The following is a 27,156-nucleotide window of genomic DNA, read 5'->3' on the forward strand; positions in this document are numbered from 1 at the left end:
AGCTGTTGTGTTACTAAGGAATACTTGTACACACATATGCAACACCGTATGCAATCCTGCTCAGAATGCTATGTAGGGAAGCCACGATAATTCTCGGCCCTTAGCGCCTAATTCCAACCACTGTATTATAACTGAGTCTCAGGCTTAGCTGTGAAGGGCTCATGGGAGACTGATTTTACATTGACAGTAAGCTACAGTCTTGTGGTCCAGTTGTGGAAAACAAGCAAACTTCTTGTGCTCTACTACACTCTTTGATATCACAACTTCTAGATAAGTTAATTGGAAGTAGGTGAATTGTCCCAATCCCTTACCTGGTAATACAATATACATCCTTTCAGTGCATACAGAGATGAACTTAAGCAATAAGCAAGGGTTATCTTTTTGGCAAGTTTTACCGAGCAAGTAGAGAAAGCTTTTTTCCATAGAAATAAGGTTTAAATGATTTATGAATTTGATCACCCTGCCATTTGATAATTCTAATACCTAACATGTGAAATTGGTCTTCACTGGTTCCCACAACTCACCTTTTGATAGTCGTTCTTCTTTGTACTTTTTCTACCACATTTCTTTACCCCTGTTTACTCTTCCCACCTTTTCCACACTTCTTTATCCATATAAACTATCTGCTTTCCAGGATAGACAAAATTACAGCTATTCCCGTTTCAGAACAAGTCTGCAAGCCCTTTCAAATCATTGCAAGCTTTTTTTTCTCAAGATTTACTTATCTATTCTAGAGAGAGAGCACGCATGCGCACATGTGAGTGGGAAGAGGGGCAGAGGATGAGATCAAGCAGACTCCCTGCTGAGTGCAAAGGTGATGTGGGGCTCCGTCCCAGGACCCATGAGATCATGACCTAAGCTGAAATTAAGAGTCAGACACCCAATCGACTGAGCCACCAGGAGCCCCACAGTAGGCTTTTTTAAAAAGAATACGCTGGACAGTTTACAAATTAAACAAAGCCTTATTTAAGAGTTTATTTCAGTCTGTAAGTACTGCTATTTGTTTGAATTGCTCACATAATCCATTCCATCCAAAAAGGAAATGTCAAGTGCTTTTAGCAGGTGTAAGCACAGTTGGCACAGCCTATCCAAAGGTCTTCCACTAGAGTCAACAGAAAATCTAAATGTTCAGTAAACCACAAACTGGATGTTCTTATTCTCTGGACCATGAGATTGTCAAAATCAGCTTGATTTTTTAAAACCCATCAAATATCAATCATGGCAAGGAAGGCCACTAAGCTAATTTTTTTTTTATTTTAAGATTTTATTTATTTATTCATGAGAGACAGAGAGAGAGAGAGAGAGAGAGAGAGAGAGAGAGAGAGAGGCAGAGACATAGGCAGAGAGAAGCAGGCTCCATGCAGGGAGCCTGATGTGGGACTCAATCCCGGGACTCCAGGATCACGCCCTGAGCCAAAGGCAGGCGGCTAAACCGCTGAGCCACCCAAGCATCCCATTAAGCTAATTTCTAATAACTAAGTACTATTATCACTGAACATCATTCATCCTAAATGATTACTGGCATCAGGATGACCTTGGGGTAGGGGTCTTCACAAGTAATACAGGCACTGCTTGCCCAGGAAAAAGGAGGTGTCCTCAGAACAATTGTGTGCTACAGACTCCCTCCACTGCTTCTTCTCTCTCTGTGGTGCTCAGGCCCTAGGGCTGAGAGGACAACATTCAAGCTCAAGTATGGTTTTCACAGCAGAGGCAAGTGGAGAAGAGTTCCTGTTAGGTACTAATTTTTGAGGTACAATCTAACCAAAAATGAAAATCAGATCTCGAGTACTTGAGCCTATTTATATTGCCTTCAGTTCACAAAGTCAGTTTACATCTAGCCTGCTTTCTTTCTCACAGAATGGAGGATAGCTGGGAGGATTAAATGAGATACAGTATGTGACAGCCAAGCCCAGTGTCTGCATACCCAGTTAATATTATTCCCATCCCACCACCCCATCCCAAAATAAAGAGGTTAGTCCTTGAACTTTGAAAGTACTTTGTCAGTAAGAATAAATTAGTTTTCCTATCAACATCCTTGTCAGTCTGATTCTGACTTGCTCCCAAGACTACCTTCTCTTTTGTAAAATAAACATTTTATACCATTTGAAGTATAAATGAAGTTTCATTTTTGTTCAGTGTTCTTTACTTTCCATTGTGAAAAGTGATTTCTGAGGAATTGAAACCCCAGAAGGTAACCACAACAAAAACTTGTTAATTTTTTTCTTTTTTTTAGAATGATTATTCAAAGGTAGACTTGTAAAGACATCATATTTAGGAGAAAGAAGGCAAATGCACCCTCTGAAGGGAAATGTTCTAATTACTACCTAAAAAAAGTAAAGTTACAGAAGTACATTCAAGGACACAAGACAAAGCACTACTTTAAAATGAAAATGACTGAACAGTTAGGTAAAAAACATAGCTGAAATAGGAAAGGGAAATGGACTTCAGAATAGTCTGAATTGGGACAATGATCCTTCAGTCCTAGATATTTCTGTTATCTGAATATCTTGAATTACACCATTTCCTTTTTTATTATTTCCCACAAGGTCTTCACTGAAATTGCAAAGCAGTATTCTCACAGAACTAAATTATAGTTGTCATCTTGTTAGGATTTAAAATTTCAATCCAGTAGCCATCAGGATCTTGAATAAATGCCAGGCCTTTCATTTTACCTGTAAGATGAAATGATTTTCATTAAGAAATATAAAATTTAGAGTATTTTTTAACTTGGTTTTAATAAAGTATATTATTTTGTTTATAGTTTTAACTTTAAATTTTTTTTTTTAAGATTTTTTATTTATTTATTCATGATAGAGAGACAGAGAGAGGCAGAGACACAGGCAGAGGGAGAAGCAGGCTCCATGCCAGGAGCCCGACATGGGACTCGATCCCGGGACCCCAGCATCGTGCCCTGGGCCAAAGGCAGGCGCCAAACCACTGAGCCACCCAGGGATCCCCTATATAGTTTTAACTTTTAAACAGTTCTCTCGTCAGCACTGCCCAAATGCATGCTTTTCAGAATGACTAACATACTATCTTCTACCCATAGCTGGAAGCCAAATCCCCTGATATAAACTGTGGTACTGGCTACAGTTCTGGGCATCAGATTTTTACTTCACCTTCATGATACATGTCATGCTCCCTGTTGAAGAGTCATAGAGATTGTCTTATTTTGAAGAGGAAAAGAAAATAGGAAAGTGTTCAAGCAGGTATCATGGCATACCCACACAGCCAAAAGAATCCAGAGGCTTGGGTCGTAACAGACTCTTTAAACACTATTCCGGGTCATTTAGGCTATGTCAATCAGTCTTTCTCCTGGGAATTTATAACGGGGACTGAGAGGCTAGTAGGTCTAGTAGTAGAGTTCTTTGCTTAAATGGAGAAATGTGACCTCAGCAATCTATTTTGGGACCAAGATGCTAAGTTAGTTTGACCCCTGTCTCTCTCTGGCTCTTTTCCCCGAGATCAACCCCAGAGGAACATATATGGAAAACAGGGTGGAAAAAGGTGAGGAACCCCTGGGGTGATGTCAGGGGAGAGGAAGAGGTGGTTGGGGGTGGTGTGTATTTTGTGTGTGTATGTGTGTATGTGTGTGTATGTGTGTGTGTGTGTGTGTGTGTGAGAGAGAGAGAGAGAGAGAGAGAGAGAGACTGTTTAATATGGTCTGTGTGGAAATGGGGCAGTTTTGGCCTGGATCAGAAAGCAGTCCAGTCCATCATGGCTGTGGGAGAATAAACAGAAGGGGTTTTGCTAGTTTGCCTCTTGCTCCTCCCAGTGCCTTGGGCATCAGCTCCTACCCCCATGCTAGGGAAGGTTCAAACTACTGGTTCACACGTCCTCAGGAGTAAACAGGGGCAGTGCAGAAGTTCTGTGCCTGTGAGGAACTAACAAGCACAGGTGAGAACCAACTGGATCCCCCCAGCTTCACTTTCCACACAATCAGAGTTAGGGAATGACCATCCTAGAAGGAAGGGTCTCCTGCTAAGACTCCTTTCTGAGGGACACAGGGGAAAACATCACTGAAGAGCTGTTCTGCTGAATGCAAGGTGTTTAACTTCAGATGCCTAGGGATCTGTGCCTGGCCCCTTTTCCTGAGAGCCTGTGGGCGGTTAAAGGGTTGGGGTCTAACCTCCCCCACCATTCGCAGTGCCTGATGCACTGGAACACTAAGAGATGCAATGAAAACAACTCCTCAGAGATCAAAGTAACAAGAGTTTGAGGAACGTAACCATAAAACAAACAGTGGATTATAGATTCAAATAGAGGGCCAAATATTAAAGCAATGGACCAAGGCTATTAAAACATGCAAATGTGTTGAATAGTATGAAATATAACCAATATGAAACAAGAACAAGAACATATTTAAGGAGCTGAGCAAAAACTAGGGATTAAAATTAGAATGGCTGAAATTAAGAATACAGTAGATGAGAACACAAAAGATGAGTATCAGAACAGATACATTTGAGGGAAAATTAGCTAACCTGGTATGCTAGCATGAGGATCTCCCAGAAAAAGAACAAAGAAAAAACAAATGTAACAAAAGCTCCCAGAACAAAATAGAAGATAACACGAATCAGAAACAGATTTTTCAATAGCACCACTGGATGGAAAAATAAGACCATGGATTTGTGTTTTCAAGATCAAAGGAAAATAAACCTAAGATTTTATATTCAGCAAAACTGTCATCCATATATAAAGATACAGGTCTGAGGCATACAAAGCCGCAGAAGTTTTGCCTCACAAACCCTTTGAAAACAGTTTTGGTTAAGATACTTAATAAAGGGACAGAAAAACCCAAAAGATGCTGCAAGAGATACATAGAAAAAAAGGTGGTTAAATAATTTGATATATATATTTAAAAAAAAAGAAAGAAAGAGAGAAAGAAAGAAAGCAAGCAAGCCAAGGCCAAAGAAAAAGGAAAAATAAATTAGTAATATCCCAGTCTGGGAGGGTATCTTGATATCAAATCTTTTAATTGAAAAAAAGAAAAGGATTAAAATGAAATGTGAAATGTTCAAATCAAAACTGGAGTAATATGCTGGCAGAAACAGATCTAAGTAAACTAACTATAATACATGTAAAAATTCCACAAAATCAAGATATATACACACTATTTCCAGACAAACACCTAAAACACCTTTGTATTTCCGGACACACAAAGGTTGTAGAAGAATGGAAATAAAAGACCAGCCATTATTAACTAAGGAGATGTGGTGTAGTTATATTAAAATCAGATAACATAGGCTTTAAGGAATTTATTTTGGGGTGGCTAGATATACCCTGAAATAGTGAAAAATGGTGGCCAGTGAGAGAATGTGGTGCGGTCCAAGTGTGGGGAGAGAAACCAGGTTTTTGATGGCTCTCTAGACTCGGTGCCTGGTTCCCTGTGAAGCTGTCCTACTTGCTGTTTCATTCCTGAAGACACCCGGGTATTTTCCCAATAATTCCTCTGCTTTCCTTAAGCTGGTTGAAGCAGACTTCTTCAAGGTTACTTGCAACCAGAGGGATTGACTAGAGAACAGTACCCTCTGTGGGTGCTTAGTCATTGTTACATAACGAAAGAGGGGCCTGGAGAAGACAAGCAGTGGACTCACCATCATCAGGTTTCTTCACAAATTTGACTCCTAGTTCTTCAAATCTTTTACAAGCACTGTGTACATCAGGAACTGCAATTCCAATGTGACCTTAGGTGGCCACCCCCAAACAAGGCAGAGAGAAGGAAGAAGTAATTATTTCAGGGTACCCAAGTGCCACAGGTAGCTTCCAAAACTAGTTTATTTCAAAACATAAGGCACCTGAAGACTGATTAAATCAAATGTGTTCAAAACTTGTATTAAAGAACAAGAATCTAAGTGGCTGGGTATAATAAACTAATTAGGAGCTCTGAATTATCAATTATTTAAAATAAACCCAAAATTGGGCTCACGTATAGTTCATTCTATTAAGAAAAACTATCAAGAAAGAGTAATCATTTACTCATACTTAATAGGTTTGTTGTGGCCGCTGACTCTATAGCAGCCAATTTAAGCCAGCAATCCCGTCATCTTAACAGATTCTACATCAGGGCGGAAGTGTATGCTAGCAGAAATGCGGATTATTATCAACCACGGTTTTTGTTTTTTAAATTGAAAAGTCTCCTGGAAATAGAATACTGAGACTGAAAAGTGAAATCATTGTGAGAGAGTAAATGTAGGGTTTAGACAAAGACCATGAAATTAAACCACTCCTAAATCAAATTTTTTGTGGAAAATTAAAACCGCCATACACCTAAGAAGTTTATTCTTCTTAATAAGTGTACAATGCACAAATCACACAAATCCATGTATACTACCTATGAATAGGCAAACATACCAAATCCTCTAGGGTCTGAGTTGCCACTGTGGTAACTCTGGGTCTCATCATCTTCAGTGCCCCAGTTGCTACAAAAGGAGGGAAAACAGAATTACAAGTGACCTGTAGGGCAAATAGTTTTCTGAAAAGAATACTGCAACAATCTCTTTGAAACCTCACTGTGTATGTATGCAAGTTTATAGACTTGGTTTCCTCTTTGCCACTATAAATATTAAGTTTTCAACTAAAGAAAAGGCAAATGGAATCTTCCAAACAGCTCCGTGGGCTAGATTTGAGACTCCATTTCATGAATGGGACTGCCAGATAAGGAGGTAACAGAACTTGTTCAGGGTTCCACAGCTACCGTCAGAGCCAACACTCATCTCTAGATCTGTGTGATTCCAGAGCTGTTTTGAATCAGGGACACACTAAATCACATACCCTGAAATAAATGCTCTTTTGTTAGTTGTGCAAGAGGACACAGAAACAACATAAATTAAAAAATAATTTTTTTTCTAAAATGTTGAAATTATGAGGCCTTACTCATAGTGCCTAAACATTCATGAGGTATCATTTGGCAATTATCTTGCCAATTCTGCCTTACATTACCTACCTAAAGGATAAATAATCTTACTTGCCCCTAACTATGCACCAGAACAGAACAAAGACCAAAAAGTCTATTTGTAAAATACTCGAACTGTTACAAATACAAAGTGATTAGGTAAATCTAGTTTGAAGTAAGCTTGTAAGTAAGGAAAAAACGTTTGAAAAATGTATACTGTATAAAAAAATAAAAACTCATACTCACTGTGTCAGTTCAAGTGTAGCTTTCCTGGAGAATACCCATGCTACTTTTTCATCTTTATCTTTTGGGATGTCATTTTTTTCCTCATAAGCCAAGAAATAGAGTGAAAATTTCATGGTAGGAAAATCTAATTTTTGGAGTAGCCTGAAATTAAACAACAAGCCTAAATCAATTAATAACAGGAAAAGTTGATTCATATTAAAATCAAAATGCCAATATTCAAGTTCCACTAAGAATAAAAGCCACATGTAGTGAGGCTATTTAAATAGGAAGACCAAGGGGAAATAAATGAAAATATCTCATTTCAAAAAACCTATTAATCTGTAAATATCAGTGAAATAAAAAAGTTTTTACAAAGCAAACTTGAAACTTAACTGGAATTATGGTATTTGTTTATAAATGGCTAAAGGTGGGCAGCCCTGGTGGCTTAGCAGTTTAGCGCTACATTCAGCTCAGGGCCTAATCTTGGAGACCCAGGATCGAATCCCATGTCGGGCTCCCTGCATGGAGTCTACTTCTCCCTCTGCTTCTCTCTCTCTCTCTCTGTCTCTAATAAATAAATAAAATCTTTAAAAAAAAATCCTTTAAAAAAATAAAAAATAAATGGCTAAAGGTATCTTCAAAAGAAAACTCTTGTCCATTTTTGATGAAAAATACAATGCATTATCTTATTGTTCTTTCAGATATATAAATACATTTATTGAGTTCTTACTATGCCAAAACTCCTAGGAAAAGAAAGTGAGGATAGGTGGTAAGGGAGAAGGAAGGACAGATGAATGCCACAGAGAATATGAATGTCAACAATAAAGTGGTTAAACATATAAAATACTGAAGAAAGGTCACACAGCATTAAGACTGTGAACAGGTCACTAGATATGGAAAGGAGTTTCTGCAGCCTTTTTACAGTTTCTGCAGTATTTGAGGGCAGTTTCAGCAGCATGGGATGCCAGAAGCTGGACCACCCTGATGGAGGCAAGGCGAAGTGAGCAAGTAAAGTACCAAGCATGACTGACCTATATAGGTGATGGGTGATGATGGGAAAGAGGGCAAGAATTATGCCAGAATAAAGACTTAAGCTTGTTTCTTAGGTTGAGGAGAAAGAGCCAGTGGAAAGGCAGAGACTGATGTGAGATAGTGTTTTTAAAAAGTTTTTAAAAATCCTGAAGTTTTTAAAACGATAGTTGAAGGGGCACCTGGGTGGCTCAGTTGGTTGAGTACCTGACTCTTGATTTCAGCTCAGGTCGTGATCTCCGGGTCAGGAGATGGAGCCCTGTGCTGGACCCCACACTAGGCATGGAGCCTGCTTAAGATTCTCTCTCCCTCTCCTTCTGCCCTTCCCCTTCGCCACCCCCCCCCCCAAAAGATAGCTGAAGTCATGACCTATAAAGTGAATTTAAAGAGCATAAGATTATTTTGCAAGGAGTAGGGTATAATGAGGATGCACACAATATAATTTTATTTAGATTATTGAGGACTAAGTGCTCAAAGATGACCTTATTCATAATAAGAGAGAATGGTTAAAGCCTAACCTAACAAATGAAAGTTTCTAAGCTTGATTTCAGATATTTTATTTTTATTTATTTATTTTTTAAAGATTTTATTTATTTATTCATGAGAGACACAGAGAGAGGGACATAAGAAGAGGGAGGAGAGGGAGGCTCCATGCAGAGAACCTGATGCAGGACTCAATCCCACATGCCCTTAGCCAAAAGCAGTCGCTCAACCTCTGAGCCACCCAGGTGTCCTGATTTCAGATCTTTTAATTATTACTGCTATGTAATACACCTTGGCCTACTGAGACAGACACCGGCTTACCACAAATAAGATTTACTCTAACATGTTTATAATAAAGTATCGGACACCTCCCACACTCCAGTCATGAAAAAATATCTCTGGACCTGGTAATGTGGATTACACAAGCCTTACAGACCAATCAGGTGGGAAGTGGGGCAAATGAACCTGTTGTAATGTGTTTTTCCCAACAAGCATATCTTTCAGTATAATGTCAAGTTGCACCCTGTTGGGGGCGGGGGGATCTTGAAAAACAAGGTCATGATTGGAGTCAATCAGACCTGGGTTCGAATTCCCACTCTACCATGTGCCCATTGTAGCATTTGGGGCCAGTAACCTAGTGTTTTTAAACTCTGGTTTCTTCCTTCATTTATAAAGTGGGGAATAAACTATTTCATGAGCTACTATGGAGACTGAATGAAAAACATGTAAAGTCTGGCAAATACCTAATGTTCAATGTATTTATTTTCACTCTGATTTTAAATGTGCTATAAACATTTGCTAAACTATTTTTTCTGGAAAGAATTATAAGAAGCTGTTAATAACTATTATCTTTGGGGACAAGGACTGGGAATGGAAGGTAACCACTTTTCATTTTGTATTTTTCTGAACCTAAACAAACATATACTATATTACTCAATGTTGATGGAGGTTTATCCAGGCAATAAATTAAAAACTGCTTAATTTTATTCTTTATCTATATTGTCAGAAACAAACAAACAAAAAACCCTTCATGTTCTTTAGGGAAACAAAACAAGAAAAATAAACAAATATGCTTTGGGGCGCCTGAGTGGCTCAGTGGGTTGAGCCTTTGGCTTAGGTCATGATCCCGACTCCCTGCTCAGAGCCTGCTTCTCCCTCTGCCCCTCCCCTTGCTCCTGCCTGTGCTCTCTCTCTCTCAAATAAATAAATAAAATCTGTAAAAATAGAAACAAAAAATAAAAATAAAAACAACTATGCTTTAAGGATTCCAGATCAGTGGATATTACCTGTTCAGCAAAAGAGAATCCATCCTTCTAAAATGGAATGGATGGCCAGTTTTAGGTAAACTCATTCATTTTCTAAGTAATGCGTTTTTGTAACTGTATCTTTTCCAAAGTAAATAAAAGGCCATAACATTAAAAGGATTTGAACACATTAAGGATTAAACTGGCAGCTCTCACAGAGAAGGGAGGGAAAGAACACCCAAGCACTCAGCCAGTGAGCCTGGCTGGCATTTAGAACTGGATAGAAGCCCAGGCCAGTCAAGCCTAGTCCCAGACATCTGGCTAAAAGGACTTCTGTGATTTTTTTTTTTTTAAGATTTTATTTCTTTATTCATGAGAGAGAGAGAGAGAGAGAGAGAGGCAGAGACACAGGCAGAGGGAGAAGCAGGCTCCACGCAGGGAGCCCAACGTGGGACTTGATCCCAGGTCTCCAGGATCACGCCCTGGTCTGAAGGCGGCACTATACAGCTGAGCCACCTGGGCTGCCCAACTTCTGTGATTTTTGAAGAAAAGTGTAATCCATTTTTTAAGTGGATCCAAAAATGTTCCCTATATTTGCAAAGCTATACATTTAAACATCATAGGTGCCAATAAATAGTCTACTTACGTCATTCCAAGAATTCTAGTATAAAAATCCAGTGACTTCTTAGGATCCTTAATTCGTAGCATGGTTTGCTGCAACAGAAAATCCTAAGGAGAAAACAGGGCATATTAAACAGATTTGGCTTCTGGCACTTGTTATCAACATTAATTATGCTTTCTGTTGCAAGATACAGTCCGACTTTCTAACACAATGTTTAAAAAGAAAGCAACTTTGTCCCCTCAGCTGTACCTGGTTCCCAGACCTACCACTTACACTTCCTACAACTCTCTCTGCCCAAGGATGTTTTCTGGTTACGAAGGCAGGCCCAAAGTGTCAGCGAGTTTACACCCCCCAAATGATCCTCAACCAATAGTGGATAAAAAAAAAAAAAAACCTGGTTCCCTTGCCCCTGGCATGTTCCATACCATGTCTCAGAGATTTCCCTGCAGAATAAAGCCCAGCTGCCCTCAGTGGTGATCCACTTTTACATACTTTTTATTGCCTCCATTCCCCACTCCACAGAGCCTCCTCCAACTACCTCCCAAAGAAACTACTTACAACTAAATCTTTATGTCCGGTCTTTAAATGACCCAAAATAAGACAGTGATGTTACAAATAAAGAATTCAATTACTGTAAGATGTGTTCCATGAATGTATAAATGCCTTTCCAGAACTATTTATTGGTAACCATTGCAAGAAGTTACAAGATCAGACTCCTAAATAACTAAAAGGGTAAAAAGCTACTGTTTCTAACACCATTGTGAAACTGTCCAATTGGGGCACCTGGGTGGCTCAGTGGTTGAGCATCTGCCTTTGGCTCAGCTTGTGATCCCAGGTTGCTGGGATCCAGTCTTGTATCAGGCTCCCCACAGGGAGTCTGCTTCTCCCGCTGCCTATGTCTCTGAGTGTCTCTCTCTCATGAATAAATAAATAAAATCTTAAAAAAAAAAAAACTATTCAATTTACAAATCAGGAAACAAAAGCTTGATTGACTTCATTGAGAAAAGGGTAGAGTTCATGGAGTTAAGATTATTAATAACATTAATTACAATACTTTGCCTTCATTAGGCACAGTAACTATAAAGTATTACTATCTATAGGTACTAATGGGGATCCCTGGGTGGCGCAGCTGTTTAGCGCCTGCCTTTGGCCCAGGGCACGATCCTGGAGATCCGGGATCGAATCCCACGTCGGGCTCCCGGTGCATGGAGCCTGCTTCTCCCTCTGCCTGTGTCTCTGCCTCTCTCTCTCTGTGACTACCATAAATAAATAAAAATTAAAAAAAAAAGATTATAGGTACTAATGTCCCCATTTAATAGATGAGAGACACATTCAAGGTGATTAAATTAATTGTCACAGACTTCTAAGTTCAGGTATCTTTCTACCATAGATACCTTCCAAACCATGAGTCCATTAACTGTATTTGTGCTTCCTAACACATTTTTTTGTTATACCCACAGCTTGACAAAATAGGCCTGAAAATTCTGAACTCTCCCTTTGCAGACCCATCCACATCACTTCCCTATAACTAGCATCAGATAAAACATAAATATATTTTATTCACTCAGCATCATTAGGAAGTATTTTTCTATTTTGTTAAATTTTTAAGTGACCAAAATGTACTCTTATTTTAGGCATTGAAATCCTCATTTAAAACAAAACTAACCTAAACATTTTTTTTTAACCTAAACATTTTAATAAGTAGATCTTAATGAATATAATAATTTAATTCTTCATCCACAGCTTATAGTCACATATAAAGCAGTTGGCCTAGAAATTATGTTTCTAGATTACTTGGATTGCTTTTCTCAGACAGGTGCTGCACTCCTAAAGCAAGCAGCTGAAAAAGGGAAAAGCAGCTCCTGACATCCAGGTACTGGCCCGGCACTCACAACTAGGCCCTGGTTTTCCCCACTGAACAAAATCGCAGAAACACCTACACAGTCACCCTGTGACTGCATTGAAGGGAGATCAAAATGCAGCGAATAAAATTTCACTTCATATTCTTGTTTGGCACAAATTAAAACAAGGTACTGTTTGAACTTTGGTGAAATAGGTGGGATCTATACACAGGTTTTTCAAATGATTAAAATATCTGAAAAATATTAGCTATTATAACATACACAAAACCTCAGCTATTTACTTATCTGCTTTAAAAGCATATGGAATTTACTTATTTTGATGGTTCGAGGACATTTCTATAAACGTCAGTTACAGTCTTACAATGTAATAGAGGAGCTCCTGGTACATTTCCTACTACTTGTCCCTATAGTAGGATGGTCCCTGGAACTCGTGTTTTTTTTTTGTTTTTTTTTTTTAAGATTTTATTTATTTATTCATGAGAGACACAGAGCGAGAGAGAGAGAGAGAGAGAGAGAGAGAGAGAGAGAGGCAGGGACACAGGCAGAGGGAGAAGCAGGCTCCATGCAGGGAGCCTGACGTGGGACTCGATCCGGGATCCCCAGATCACGCCCTGGGCGGAAGGAAGGAGCTAAACCACTGAGCCACCCAGGCTGCCCCTCGTGTTTTTATTTTACTCTTTCAGTGAGTTTTTTGTTCCCTCACTCACCATTAAGCTATTAACTGTCAATTCCATCAGCAAAATTCTCCTTTGTTGGTCACGAGAAACCTAATTTCCCTAAACTCTGACTCTACACTTCTCACCACCTGTTAGCACCTGATCCCAGCTACCCCACCTCCACCCAGATTGGGTGGTACTCTTCTTTCTCACCTTGTCCCCTACAACCTATTGTTGGGGAGATCTGGTAAAGTTAATTCAGATCACTCTTCTACTCAAAAACCGTGAGAAGGCTCCCATTTCACTCAGAGTGAAACAAAAGTCCCTACAATGACCCTCTACGGTTGGTCCCAGTTGCCTCTTTCACCTCATTCCCCCCCCCACCCACCCACTCAGCTCCCCTGTAGTCTTCAACAGCTCACCTAGGGCCTCTGCCAGAAGGCTCATTCCCCAGACACATTTCTTTCTTTTTTTAAGTACGCTCCACACCCAATGTGAGGCTTGAACTCATGATCTTGAGATCAAGAATTGCAGGCTCTACCAACTGAGCCAGCCAGGCAACCCTTCCCAGAGCCACTTCTATTCTTTTTTAACTCTACTCAAATGCCATCTTCCCAATGAGGCCCTAACTGACCACCATAACTCTCCACTTGTTCCTCTTTTTCATTTTCTTTTCCCATAGCACTTGTCACCTTTCAATATGCTATTTATTATATTTATCTTTATTGTTTTTCTTTCCCTGTTAGCATATAAACTCCATAAGGGCAAGGGTGTTTGTTTTGTTTACTGATGTACCTCAGAACAGAATCTGGCATGGAGTAGATAACCAATAAATATTTGTTGAAGGAGTAAATGAACTTGCACTATGATCTTTTCTTTCCAACATTACCAGTTTCTTCTTCAATTAAAAGAAAAAAATTTAAAGTCTAAAACCCTTTTAAAGATTTTATTTATTTATTTATTTATTTATTTATTTATTTATTTGAGAGACTGAGAGAGAAAGAGTACAGGAGTAGGGTGGGGGGAGGGAGCAGCAGAGAGAGAGGGAGAAGCAGACTCCCTGGTGAGCAAGGAGCCTGACACAGGGCTCAATCCCAGGCCCCAGGGATCACAAAGCTAAAGACAGATACTTAATCTACTGACCCACCCAGGGGCCCTTAAAACCCTTTTAAAATCTGTTCTGAGGGATCCCTGGGTGGCGCAGCGGTTTGGCGCCTGCCTTTGGCCCAGGGCGCGATCCTGGAGACCCGGGATCGAATCCCACATCAGGCTCCCGGTGCATGGAGCCTGCTTCTCCCTCGACCTGTGTCTCTGCCTCTCTCTCTCTCTCTGTGTGTGACTATCATAAATAAATAAAAAATTAAAAAAAAAAAAAAATCTGTTCTGTATGGCCCAGTTTACCATCCTACCAATGACATTGGTCACATTCATATTTCATCTTTTCAACATCTTTCTAGTACCAACATTAGTATTGTCAGAATATGAAAGACTTTATCATTACTTCAGTTCATAAACTGAGAGCTCATATTCTTGACCAAGATGTTTCCCTTCTAAAAATTTATCTAAGGAAATAATTACAAACTCTGACAAAGATTTATGTGCAAAGACATTCATCGTAACACTTAAATAATAACTGTGTGTCACGTACTGTTCTAAGTTATTTACAGAAATCAACTCATCTAATCTTCACAACAACCCTATGAGATATGTATTATAACCATCCCATTTTACTGCTGAAAGAATAAGTGTTAGAAAAAATTCCACCTCAAGCAGTTTGGCTCCAAAGTCCTTGCTTTCAACTACATTGGCTAAACTGCCTCTAACAACAAAGAAATAGATAATGACACAGGCATAACATAATATAACGAATACATTTAAAATGCATGGTATATTAAGTTTAAAAAGATACATACATGTTTAGTTCATTTAATATGCTATTCAAATTAATTAATTACATCTTAAAAGTAATGCTAAAAGCCTTTAATTTTATTTCCTGTTAACATGGCTATGTACTAAAACTATCTAAATACATACATAAAAATAAATATTAAAATGAACTCTTAAAAGTCTATACATAGTTAACAATACTGTATTGTATGTATACTTGAGAGTTGTAAAAGAGCAGATTTAACAGCATGTCTTTTTTTTTAAGTTTTTAATTTTTATTTATTTATGATAGTCACACATACACAGAGAGAGAGAGAGAGAGAGAGAGAGAGAGGCAGAGACATAGGCAGAGGAAGAAGCAGGCTCCATGCACTGGGAGCCCGAGGTGGGATTTGATCCCAGGTCTCCATGATCACGCCCTGGGCCAAAGGCAGGCGCTAAACTGCTGCACCACCCAGGGATCCCCTAACAGAGCATGTCTTAAAAGCTATCAGCACATACACACAAAAAAAGTCTAATTATATGAGGTGATCAACACATTAACCAAGTTTGCTGTATTCATTTTGCAATATACATGTGTATCAAATCACCACATTGTGCACCCTAAATTTATACATTGTCATATGTTGATTATATCTCAATAACGCTGGAAAAATAGTTTCAAAAAGGTAGAAAAAGGGGCACCTGGGTAGCTCAGTGGCTGAACGTCTGCCTCTGGCCGAGGGCGTGATCCCGGGGTCCTGGGATTGAGTCCCACATCGGGCCCCCCGCAGGGAGCCTGCTTCTCCCTCTGCCTGTGTGTCTCTCTATGTCTCTCATGAATAAATAAATAAAATCTTTAAAAAGGTGGGGGGGGGGGGGGGAAGGCATCTACAGCATTGTTCCAACTGTGAAGACTCAATACGATAGATTATTTCCAAGTAAATGTATAGATGAAACGTATAGATGTATAGATGAAAACACACTTTAATGCCATTTTAACCTTAAAATAAGTCTATACATGGCAAAAAAAAATTAAAGGTATAATCAGTACTAGTGGGTTTATTCATAAAAACTGGCTTATAACATTTTTGCTACAAAAATGTTATTTAGATGATATAAAAAAAAGCACATCTTGCTTTTTTATAAAATGCTCAAGTTATTCTATGCTAATAGTTTGCTTTTCAACACCAACATATTCTTTCAACTCTGTACTTCTGGTAAACACCTGAATGATCCTTCCTCAAAAAAAAATCCCTAAAAATGATTATTCCTATGGTCTTAAAATACTGTTTAAAATAAATATATCTTGTGTTTAAAAAAGTAGGACTTGCATTCATATCCTGTCTCATCAGATAATTAAGATTTTATTTATGTATTAGAGAGAGAGAGAGAAGGAGCAGGGGTAGGGGCAAAGGGAGAGGGAGAAAGACTTTCTCCTGAGCAGGGAGTGGGGCTCGATTCCAGGACCCTAGGATTATGACCTGAGTGGAAAGCAGATGCTTAACCAATGAGCTACCCAGGCACCATTCATCGGACAATTCCTAACTTTGTCTTTCCCTTATCATGCTCAAAATTTGGAAGAACAACGCCATCTTGTATGCTTAAACTATCTTTGGGTTTTCTGGGGTGGCTACTAGGTTAACAAAAATTTGCTCCTTTAACTTATAAAAATAGTTAAAATAGGGCAGCCCCGGTGGCGCAGCAGCAGTTTAGCGCCGCCTGCGGCCCGGGGTGTGATCCTGGAGACCCAGGAGTACCGCTCGGGCTCCCTGCATGGAGCCTGCTTCTCTCTCTGCCTGTGTCTCTGCCTCTCTTTCGCTCTCTCTGAATAAATAAATAAATAAATAAATAAATCTTTAAAAAAAAAAAAGTTAAAATAAATAATCAGGCTTTGGAGAGCCTGGTCCAAGTTTAATTAGCTCAAAATTACTTTGAAAACACTATAATGTTACAATCAAGGATATTTCTAGTGCACATCCTATGTGTTTGTAATAGCATCCTGTCGAAACTATAAAGGTGAGACAGGGACAAAAATGAAAGGGTCAAGGTCCCTCTGAGCACCTAAAAATGGATTTTTTTGGTGTTAAGATGTGAGACTTGGGTTAATCTTCGTTTTTGTTTTACTGATGGATATTCAGTTGCTCCAGCACAATTTGTTGAAAAGCCAACCCTTTCTCCATTGAATTGCATTCATATTTTTGTCGAAAATCTGTAGGGTGTATTAGTGTGGGTCTTATTTTGGTTTCTCTATTCTGTTCCATTAAATCTGTGTCTCCTCTGCCAATATCAGAGGCGTGGCTACTGTAGCAATATAGTAGGTCTTAAAATCAGATAGATGGATTCCTCCCACTTCATTCTTTACAAAGTTTAGTTATTCTATTCTAGCTCATGTGCCTTTCATAGAAGTTTTAGAATAATCTTACCTATATCTAAAAAAAGTTTTGTGTTAAACATGTATATCAATTTGTAGAGAATTGACATCTTTACTATGCTGAAGCTTCCAAAGATGAATCCTGTTATGTCTGTTTATTAAAATCTTTATCAGTACTGTGTGATTTTCAGCATGTAAATCCTGCATGATGAATTTATTTATACCTAAGAAATTTGGTTGCAATTATATTTTTAATCATGGTGCTCATGTTTTCTCTGTTAGTATACAAAAATAGAATTGCTTTTTGTATGTTTATCTTCTGTCCTGTGACCTCAATAAACTCACTTCTTAGTCCTAGATGAGTTTTTTGTAAAATACTTAGGATTTCCTCTGTACAATCATGTCCTCTGCAAATAGGGACAGTTTTATTTCTTCCTTCCAATCTGTATGACTGTTACTTCCTTTTCTTACCTTACTGCACTGGCTAGACCTTCTAGCACTATGTTGAATTACAGTGGTAAGAACGAACATCTTTGTCACATTCCACAAAATAGGGAAGAAGCATCACCATTAAGTATAATGTAAATTTTTTTATAGATGACCTTTATCAAGTTGAATTAAGTTCCCCTCCATTCCTATTTTTTTCTGAAAAAAAAAATTGGACATGGTATTAAATTTCATCAAATGTCTTTTCTGTATCAATTAACATGATCATGTGATTTTTCTTCCTTAGCCTCTAATAGAACACATTACTTTGATTTGTAAATATTGAACTAGTTTTGCACACCCTGAATAAACTCCACTTGGTCAGGGTAATTTTTTTTATATATTGCTAGATTATAATTGGTAATATTTTATCATGGATTTTTATCTCTATATTCATGAGGAAGATTAGTTATTTTCTTTTTTTGTATTGTCTTCATCTGGTTCTTGGTGTCAGAGTAATACTAGCTTTATAAAATGAATCAGGTAGAACAAATGAGGGGTGATGGAAGGAGGTGGTGGGGGATGGGCAAAATGGGGGATGGACATTAAGGAGGGCACTTGTTATGATAAGGACTGGGTGTTATATGTAAGTGATGAATTACTAAATTCTACTCCTGAAAACAGTATTACATTACATATTAACTAACTAGAATTTAAATAAAAATTAGAAAAAAAAAGTATAACAAATATAAAATGAATCAGGAAGTGTTCCTCCTCTTCAGTTTTTAAAGGGATTGTACAGAATTGATGTTCATTTTTAATACTTGGAAGAATTCTCCAGTGAAATCATTTGGGCCTCGAGAGATTTTTTGGGGAAAGTTATTGATTATGAATTAAATTTTCTTATGTTATAGAGCTACTCAAATTATGTATTTCATATTAGGTAAGTTATGGTGGTTTGTGTTTTTTAAGGAATTGGTCTACTTAATACAAATTGTCAAATTTACATGTACAGAGTTGTTTTTAATATTCCCTTATTATCTTTTCTGATGTCTGCTGTCTGTAATGATATCCCCTATTTCATTCCTAATATTGGTAATTTCTATCTTCTCTTTTCATCTTGTCAGTCTTGCTACAAGTTTGTCAAATGTATTGGGGTTTTTTTTCCTCCAAAGAACTAACTTTGTTTCATTGATTTTCTCTATTTTCTGTTTTTAATTTCAATGATTTCTGCTTTTTATTATTTCCTTCCTTCTGCTTTCTCTCAGTTATGTTGCTCTTCTAGGTTCTTGAGGAGGGAACACGAATTATTTGAGACTTCTCTTTTCTAATGTATGGTTTAGTAATATAAATTTCCTTCTTTCAGCACTGTGTTAGCTGAGATTCCTTTCTCATTTCATTCAATCTATTTTTTAAAAAATCTCCCTTGAAACCTCCTCTTGATCATGAATTATTTAGAAAAGTGTTATTTAGTTTCCAAGTGTTTGGAGATTTTCCTGTTAGTTTCTGCTGCTGATTTCTAGTCTGATTCTATTGTGGTCAAAGAATGCGCTCTGTATTATTCTAATAATATTAAGTTTGTCGAAGTTGGTTTTGGGGCCCATGACATGGTCTATCTTGGTATATACTTTATGGGCACTTGAAAACGAAAGTGTACTCTGCTGTTATTGGGTGGAGTTCTTTAAAGGTTAATCAGATCTTGTTTACTGATGGTGCTGTAGAGTTTGTCTATGTCCTTGCTAATTTTCTCTCTAGTTCTGTCAATTGTTGAGAGAGGAATACTGAAATCTCCAATTATAAATGTGGATTTTTCTATTTCTCCTTTCCATCAAATCAGTTTTTGCTTCTTTTTTTTTTTTCAGTTGTTTTTTTAGTGCACATATATTTAGGACTGTTGTATCTTCTTGGTCAACTGACCCTTTTATCACTATACAAATACTTCCCTACCTACTATCATTTTCTTTGCTCTGGAGTCTAATTTGGTATAAGCCATTCCTGCTTTCTTTTGATTAATGTTTCCATAATAATCTTATTCCATCCTTTTAATTTGCCTCTATTATTATATTTGAAGTGAGTTTTCATGCAGACAGCATATATTTGAGGAATATTTTCTTTTATTTCAGTTATATTGAAATACAACTGACGTATAGCACTGTGTAAGTTTAAGGTATACAGCTTAATGACTCATACATGTTGTGAAAGGATTACCACAATAAGTGTAGTTAATATCCATCACCTCATAAATAGAGAAGTTGGGGCATGTTTTTAAATCCACTCTGCTAATCTCTAATTGGTGTATTTATACCTAATGTAATTATTGAAATACTAGGGATTAAGTATTTTATTTATTTTATTTATTGTTTTGTTAATTTTTTCTTTGCCTTCCTCTGGGTTACTAGAACATTTTTTTATACTTCCACGTTGATTTATCTGTAGCGTTCCTTCATGCACTCTTGTATAGCTTTCTTAGCAGTTGCTCTAGGTGTTCAATTAAATATGTTATCATAGTCACTTGGTGTCGTCATTTTTCAATTTGAGTGAAGTACAGAAACCTCACCTCTCTTTACATCCCTTCACTCTCTCCCATTTATAATTGTCTTAAAACACTTCCACTGTTGCAGTGGGATAGAATTTCAGGTTCCCCATGTGTCTCCATTAATACAGCAAGTGGGGAAAGCTTGCTACTGTCTGGTGAGATCAGAGTTTTCTGGCTCCCTATTCAACATTCTCTGATACCACCCTGGCAGGGGGAGGGGTGCACATCGCATTGCAGCCTGTTCAGCAGAAGACAAGGCTCCCTACCCAGCCTTTGCTGGCAGAGGCAAGGATGTGGCCACAGTTTTTTTCTGTGGTGTTTAGTTGTAGTAGAGCTGTTATTGTCTAAAAGTTTTCTGCCTCATCAGGAAATACTGCCTATTCCCTGGTCCTGTGAATAGAGAGGTTTTCATTGTTGTTGGTGGGTTTTTTGTTTGTGTTTTGTTTTCTTGGCTTTTTGTGGGTTTTTTGGTTGCACTCATTGACATTTCTGTCACTCCGAGTTTGGGCTAAATGAGGCAAAAAAGAAAATTCAGGAAGCTCACCACCATGTTGCTTCTAGGGTCTCAAGGTCCCTAGCTAGTCTGCCTTCTTCTCTTCACCTCTCCATTGTCTTCCTATATTTATATAAAATGTCTAGAGTTCTTAGCTGTACCTCGCAGGAGAAATAGGGGAAAGTATGTGTACTCCATGTTCCCAGTAAGACTCCAAATTCATTTTATACAATTGACCCCCACAACAACGGGGTATGTTTCGTCACCATAGGTCTCTTTCAAATGATGAAGACACTCATTTCTCTAGAACTGTTGTCAAGGAGCTCTTTAAGATATTACATCTTATTCAAAATCAAAGTCAATATCTCCATAGCTTCTATCACCTTTAGTCTTCAAAAAAGAGAAGTTTCAAACTTGCATTAGCTAAATTTTCAGAAATTTTAAGATTTCTTTGGCCTAAATTGTGTGTTTTGGCCTTAAGAACAGTGAGCCTTTGGAAGCTTCCTTTGGAGCTCATCAACTCTCTGTCACAATAAATTTTCACAAATGTTGCATTACCCCCAGCAGAGAATCTTCTTAAGGCTCAACTAAACATTCAGAGTCAGGACAACCACAGGCTGAAAGTTTCAGTCAGAAAACACAACTTGCCAAGAGAGCAGGGTTACGTGTTCCTCTTCAGCAGGAGTACTCAAAAAGAAGTCTGTACAGCTCAGGTGTAGAAGAAGATGTGCACTGGGTAGTAGCAGGAAATCACCCTGGTGGGACACCTGGGTGGCTCAGCGGTTGAGCATCTATCTGCCTTTGGTGCAGGGTGTGATCCCCAGGTCCCAGGATCGAGTGCCGCATCAGGCTCCCTGCATGGAGCCTGCTTCTCCCTCTGCCTATGTCTCTGCCTCCCCCCACCCCCCCCTGGTGTGTGTGTGTGTGTCTCTCATGAATAAATAAATAAAATATTAAAAAAAAAAAAAAAAAAAGGAATCACCCTGGTGTAGAAGCTCTGTGTGCCACAGGAACCAATCTCTCTAGTAGCAATTCCACGGGCAAAACTTTCAAAATCTCCACAAGGGACAGTTATAAGAGCCACTACATTCAGGAAAGCCCAAAGCTGTGACTTCCTGTTAGGTATTGATAATTCACCCTCTCTAGATGCAACTTATCAATCAAGTTATTCTTATTTTTATCATAAGCAATATTGCTAAGTAACAAACACTATTTTTGTTTCTTGGGAAACAGCTAGAGTTAACCAAATGTCACATTCTCATCAAAGGGTTAAGGTCTTAGCTCTTCATGCCTAGGAATCATATTCCTATAAAACAAAAATGGATGAAGTTTTGTTTTTTCCTTACTTTTAAAAGTCACAATTGCCTTCAGTGAAAGACTGAAGACTTGTAGATCCAAGCATATCTGAGAAATTGTTTTCTATGTAACAGCTGGAAAACATATTTGATGTACAAGATGGCTTGATATATTTTTTCTTCGCTATCTTCCTCCTTCTACTGTTATTTGCCTGACTCAACCAATGTCAGAATGTGATAAATTGTTCCTGAAAATAATTCAGCCACTCCCTTTACCTTTATTCTATCTTATCTAAATTGGTTTCATGTGGTTCTTTCCTTACCACTCTATAATTCAACAGCCAAAGACATACTTCAAGTATACTCACCCTACAGATAAGGCTTTTTTTTTTTTTTATGATAGTCAGAGAGAGAGAGAGAGGCAGAGACACAGGCAGAGGGAGAAGCAGGCTCCATGCACGGGGAGCCCAACGTGGGATTCGATCCTGGGTCCCCAGGATCGATCAAGCCCTGGGCCACAAAGGCAGGCGCCAAACTGCTGCACCACCCAGGGATCCCCACCCTACAGATAAGGGCTATAGAAATAGCTAGGAGACACAAAAGAAACTTCTTTACATTTAAAAATTACCTGTGATATTAGTAAACACACCTGCCAGACTACTCTTACAACAAGTAAAAGAAATAGGAAAATCCTATAAGCCCTCAGGATCATGAGGCCTTTAAAATCTCATGCAAAGGGAGAGAAAACACACAAGTGTGAGAGAAATTATTCTTCAGAGGCAATATGGTTCAAATGTTAACTTTACCACCATTGCCTTGGGTAAATCATTACCTTTTTTGAACCTCAGTTTTCACATCTTTAGAATGGGGATAATTATAGTTCTTAGCTCACAGAGTTGAGCTGGAAAGCATATGGGATAATGCATTAAAGTGCTTAGCACAGTGTCTCTAGAATCCCTTGTCAGCTCAAGTCAGACACCTGGAGTCTTCCTAGATTTCTCCCTTTCCACTTCTCAGTAAGCCAGTGCAAGCGTCCTATCAAAATGACTCCTTAAATCCCTCTGGAATCTTTCTCCTTGTCATTCTAATAAGCACTACCTTGCTCGAGTCCTTACTACTTCCTCCCTGGATGATTGTCCTAGCTTCCCCTGCCTCTGCTTCTTACAGGCTTACCCAAATGCAAGCCACTGAACTTCTCATAAAGTACCAGAGTCATCTTTCTATAGTGAAAACCCAATTGTGTCATTTCTGGGTTAAAAATCATTCCTTCAGAGGAAGTCCCCAAAGCAAGCACATATGATTAGTGCATACTTCTCTAATTTCATCATTTGTTAGCACTCCCCTAGTCATTTTGAATGTTTTAACTCTTATCAGTTAAAAAAGAGCATGCACCCCCAATGAATATGTATTTAATTATATACATGTACAAATATACTAATAAAATATATATACCATAAAATATAAATAAAATATATTTGCCAGATAGAAACCTTTACAGGGTGAGAAAAACAAACATAATGGGTGGTGGTGGTGGGTGCTCATATTTTCTTTGGGCATCCTGATGATTGTCTTGCATACCTTCTCCCTCAACTACCACTGCCTACAACTTCAGTCTCCTATTATCTGTAGATTCCTGCATCAGTTCTCTGATGTCATTGTGCTTTTTATATTTACTATGATTCTCTCTGCCTAAAACAGTCATTCGTCCATCTGGCCACTCTCCTTCCTTCCTCCTTTCCATTCTCTCTTCCACCTACCCCTGCACCAAATTCTACCTAGGTACTTTCTTTTTATTTGGCAAAACCCGGCCTAAGTGTCACCAACACTCAAAGTTTTCCCTGACCCACCTACCACTCAGATGGGATGGGACTCCAAATTATTACTTTAAAGGACACTGATAGAGACTGTAAAAACAATTAATTTCAGGAGATTATCACTTGGGAAAAGAAGTATTTGGCCTTATGAAGACAGTTGGCCAATAAGGTTACCAGGATATGGTGCAGCTGTATATTCCTTGGCCTGCCTTCTAGGCAAAGATACAAATGATCAACAGGCAAGTTGACTTTCTACCACCACTACCCTCTCTTTTCCAAACCAGGCCCTCATCACTTATTTCACCTTCTAGAAGAACCTTTTAGGTGTTCTCATTGCCTCCAGACCTGGATCCCTCCAATCTACTCTACAAAATGCTTTGAGACCCCAAATGGTTCCCTACCACCTACATAAAATCTAGCTTCCTTAGATGTGACATTCAAAGCTCTCTCTCTCTCTCCAGGAGAGTAAGGCTCCAACCTCCCATTCTAGCCTTCTCCACCACAGCTCCACTGTTTAAATAACCTGAACTTTGACCAAAAACATGTAACTCACCTCTCCAGAACACACCTGCACTGCATATTTCTGCCATCTCACCACATTTTTGCTCAGATGTTCCTTCTACCTAGAATGGCCCCCTCCCATGTAACTCTGTCTTACAGATGATTTTGGAACCCCATCCATGCTTTAAGATATAGACCCACCCCCACCTTCTGGTTGATGTACTCCCTGATGCACACCTTTGAATTCTATCACTTTTCATAGTTTAGAGAACACTAATACATTTTATCCTCTTTGCAGCTCTCTTTATGCTGCTTTTACAAACTCAGCCCCAGCGCCCTGCTAAAATCACTACAGCCAATGATATATATAGATCTGGGGACTCAAGTGTAGGTCTTGAGACTTCAAATACCCCGTGACTATACCATACCACAGACGCTACCTTCGAAAGTTTCTACCTCTTGTACTCCCGGGGTGCTTTATAATGTCAACAGCATGGTACTCCCAGCTCCATCTTATTGTTACAGTTGGTGTCTGTCTGGTGAAGAGACAGACATCATCTTGTTCATCCCAGTATCCTCCAAACACACCATGTTCTTTTTCTTTATATACAGCAGGTGATCAACCATCAGGCTGAACTGAATTCACTTAGGTCTTTTACTTTCCTTCATGTCAAGTTCCAAAATAACTGCTTAAGTCAGTACTTCAGAAGCCAAATGAAGGTAGAAGTTGAGAGTGTGGGTGCCTCTCTGGGCCAGTTACTCAATACTTCTATGCTGGAGTCTCCTTATTTGTAAGACAGAGATAATAATTATGCCTTCTTCATGGGGTTGTTGTGAGGATTAAATTAAGAAATATACTTCAAACAAAACCCCAGGGCCTGGCACACTTGAGGTATACCAGCTGCCACTGCATATTCATTTTACGTCTCCCACATGGTATTTCAGGGCCAAAAAGTATTGATTTCAAGATGTAATTACTCCATATAAACAAGAGAAATTTCAATTATGTGTAGCGCAAATTAAGAAGGCAAGAAAATGTATTAAATGAAATTTATAAAGATATCTCTGAAGTCTTTTAAAATAGCCTAGCACATAAAATCCTCAGTTATCTAGGAAATTAATTTGTACTGAATGACTCAACTTATACTATGAGAAATAACTAGGTATACTAGGGAAATGCGTGTGAGAAGACATTTCCTTCCTTCCTTTCTTTCTTAAATTTAAATTTTGCAGTGACTACTATTTTTCCTAAGCTAAAATTTTGCTTAAATTTTAAATTTTGCAGTGACTACTATTTTTCCTAAGCTAAGTACCAGGTGCCAGTCAACGGCTTTAGCAAGCAGAGGTGTCTGACTCTCCACGCCAAAGGTAAAGAGCAAGCAGGGAGCAAACTCATTAACACACACTCAATCTTTAAGGAATTTAGAAATTCCAGCCATCTAGGGCAGCCCGGGTGGCTCAGCGGGTTAGCGCCGCCTGCAGCCCAGGGCCTGGTCCCGGAGACCTGGCGTCGAGACCCACGTCGGGCTCCCGGTGCATGGAGCCTGCTTCTCCCTCTGCCTGAGTCTCTGCCTCTCTCTCTCTCTGTGCCATAAATAAATAAATTAAACAAACAAACAAACAAATAAATAATTAAATCCACAATTAAAAAAAAAAAATACAAGGGCGTTTACTGGCACTGACAAGCGCGCTGGAGTCAACCCCCAAGCGGCTGCCGTGTCAGATCCTGCCGGCGTGAAGGCACCACACCTGAGTGAGCTACACTGACTCAGTGCAGACGAGTCAGGCGAGCTGGAGGGATGCAACAGGTCCCTCCTCTTCCTGGGTCTCAGCTGCGATGAGAGGGGTCGGGGGGGGAATTTCCACGATTACTGTCATCCCTCCTGGGTCCCACCAAGCACGGGGAGGGGGAGAGAGGCGGAGGCCAGAAGCGTGGCCGTGAGCAACCAACAGCCACCAAGCGCAGCGATACTCGGAGAGAGCCGATGAGTTTGGAGGAGTTAAGCCCGCAGCCAGGGGGGGCGGGGGGGCCGCGTGGATAGGGACCTTCGAACCCGGACTTGGGCGTTCGGAATCCGCCCCGCCCGCCATCGCCACCGACCCGGGGAACACGCACGCCCACCGGCACGGGCCTGATTCTGGGTTGGCCCTGGCTTCCGGTGACCGTCCCCGAAATAAACGGGTTAGTGCGGCAGGGCCGCAGTCCCTGGGGAAACGGATCCTCTCGCGATCGCCCACGGGCACCCCAGGCGCAAGGCCTTCCGCCCAGCCCGCTCGGGCTCGCCCCGGGAGGAGGAGGCGGCGGCGGCGGCGGCAGGACCGGGTCGACCCCAGCCCGCGCCGGGCCCGGCTCAGCCCGCGGATGTGCTCCCGCCGGGGACCGCTACTCGGGAGATGGCGGTTCTGCGCCCACCTTGGTGCTGGGGTCCGGCTCGGAGCAGCAGCCGAGGGCGGCCTCCTCGGTGAGGCCGCTGGACGCTGGCTGCGGTTCTGCCATGGCCCAACTGCGGCTTCGGCGACTACGCTCGCGAAAACACCGCGGCCACCCACACTCCTCCCCGCCCCGCGCGGCCCGGCCTGGCGACGCCGGGACGGCGCCGGGCGGGGGGGGGAGCCGCTGATTCTCAGCCAATCACTGTGCGCAGGGCCAGTTGGCTCTCTGCTGATTGGGCCCCACAGGACTCCGCGGCTCAAGACTACAACTCCCAAGGTGCCTTGCGCTCAAGGAGCGGCGCTGGGAAGACCCAAAAAACCTTGCCGGCTTGGAAAGCGTGATCTCCCCGTTTCGCTCCTGGACCTAACTTGCTAAAGTTCAGGAAACATCCATACCTCACTGCT

The 27,156-nt window shown here is 39.9% G+C and overlaps 1 protein-coding gene across 1 annotated transcript; it reads right to left on the reverse strand.

Moving 5' to 3' along the window:
• Positions 1 to 942: 942 nt before the first annotated feature.
• Positions 943 to 26,949, reverse strand: GLO1 (glyoxalase I). Its single transcript, XM_025990852.2, has 6 exons — positions 26,732 to 26,949; positions 10,520 to 10,602; positions 7,139 to 7,279; positions 6,352 to 6,419; positions 5,595 to 5,684; positions 943 to 2,672 (listed from the first exon to the last, which is right to left on the reverse strand). Exons 1-6 carry the CDS (start codon positions 26,813 to 26,815, stop codon positions 2,584 to 2,586), a joined length of 555 nt encoding a protein of 184 aa, XP_025846637.1. The 5' UTR covers positions 26,816 to 26,949; the 3' UTR covers positions 943 to 2,583.
• Positions 26,950 to 27,156: the final 207 nt, after the last annotated feature.

The sequence above is a fragment of the Vulpes vulpes genome, chromosome 1 (assembly GCF_048418805.1).
Source record: "Vulpes vulpes isolate BD-2025 chromosome 1, VulVul3, whole genome shotgun sequence".
NCBI lineage: Eukaryota > Metazoa > Chordata > Mammalia > Carnivora > Canidae > Vulpes > Vulpes vulpes.

What these genes read in the sequence shown, in the direction of transcription:
- GLO1 (XM_025990852.2), bottom strand. Translation starts at nt 26,815, where the DNA reads ATGGCAGAACCGCAGCCAGCGTCCAGCGGCCTCACCGAGGAGGCCGCC. An exon ending in AGCCGGACCCCAGCACCAAG is followed by an intron (nt 10,603 to 26,731) that starts GTGGGCGCAGAA and finishes TTTTCTCCTTAG; the next exon opens with GATTTTCTGTTGCAGCAAAC. An exon ending in GCTACACTTGAACTGACACA is followed by an intron (nt 6,420 to 7,138) that starts GTGAGTATGAGT and finishes CTCCTTTTGTAG; the next exon opens with CAACTGGGGCACTGAAGATG.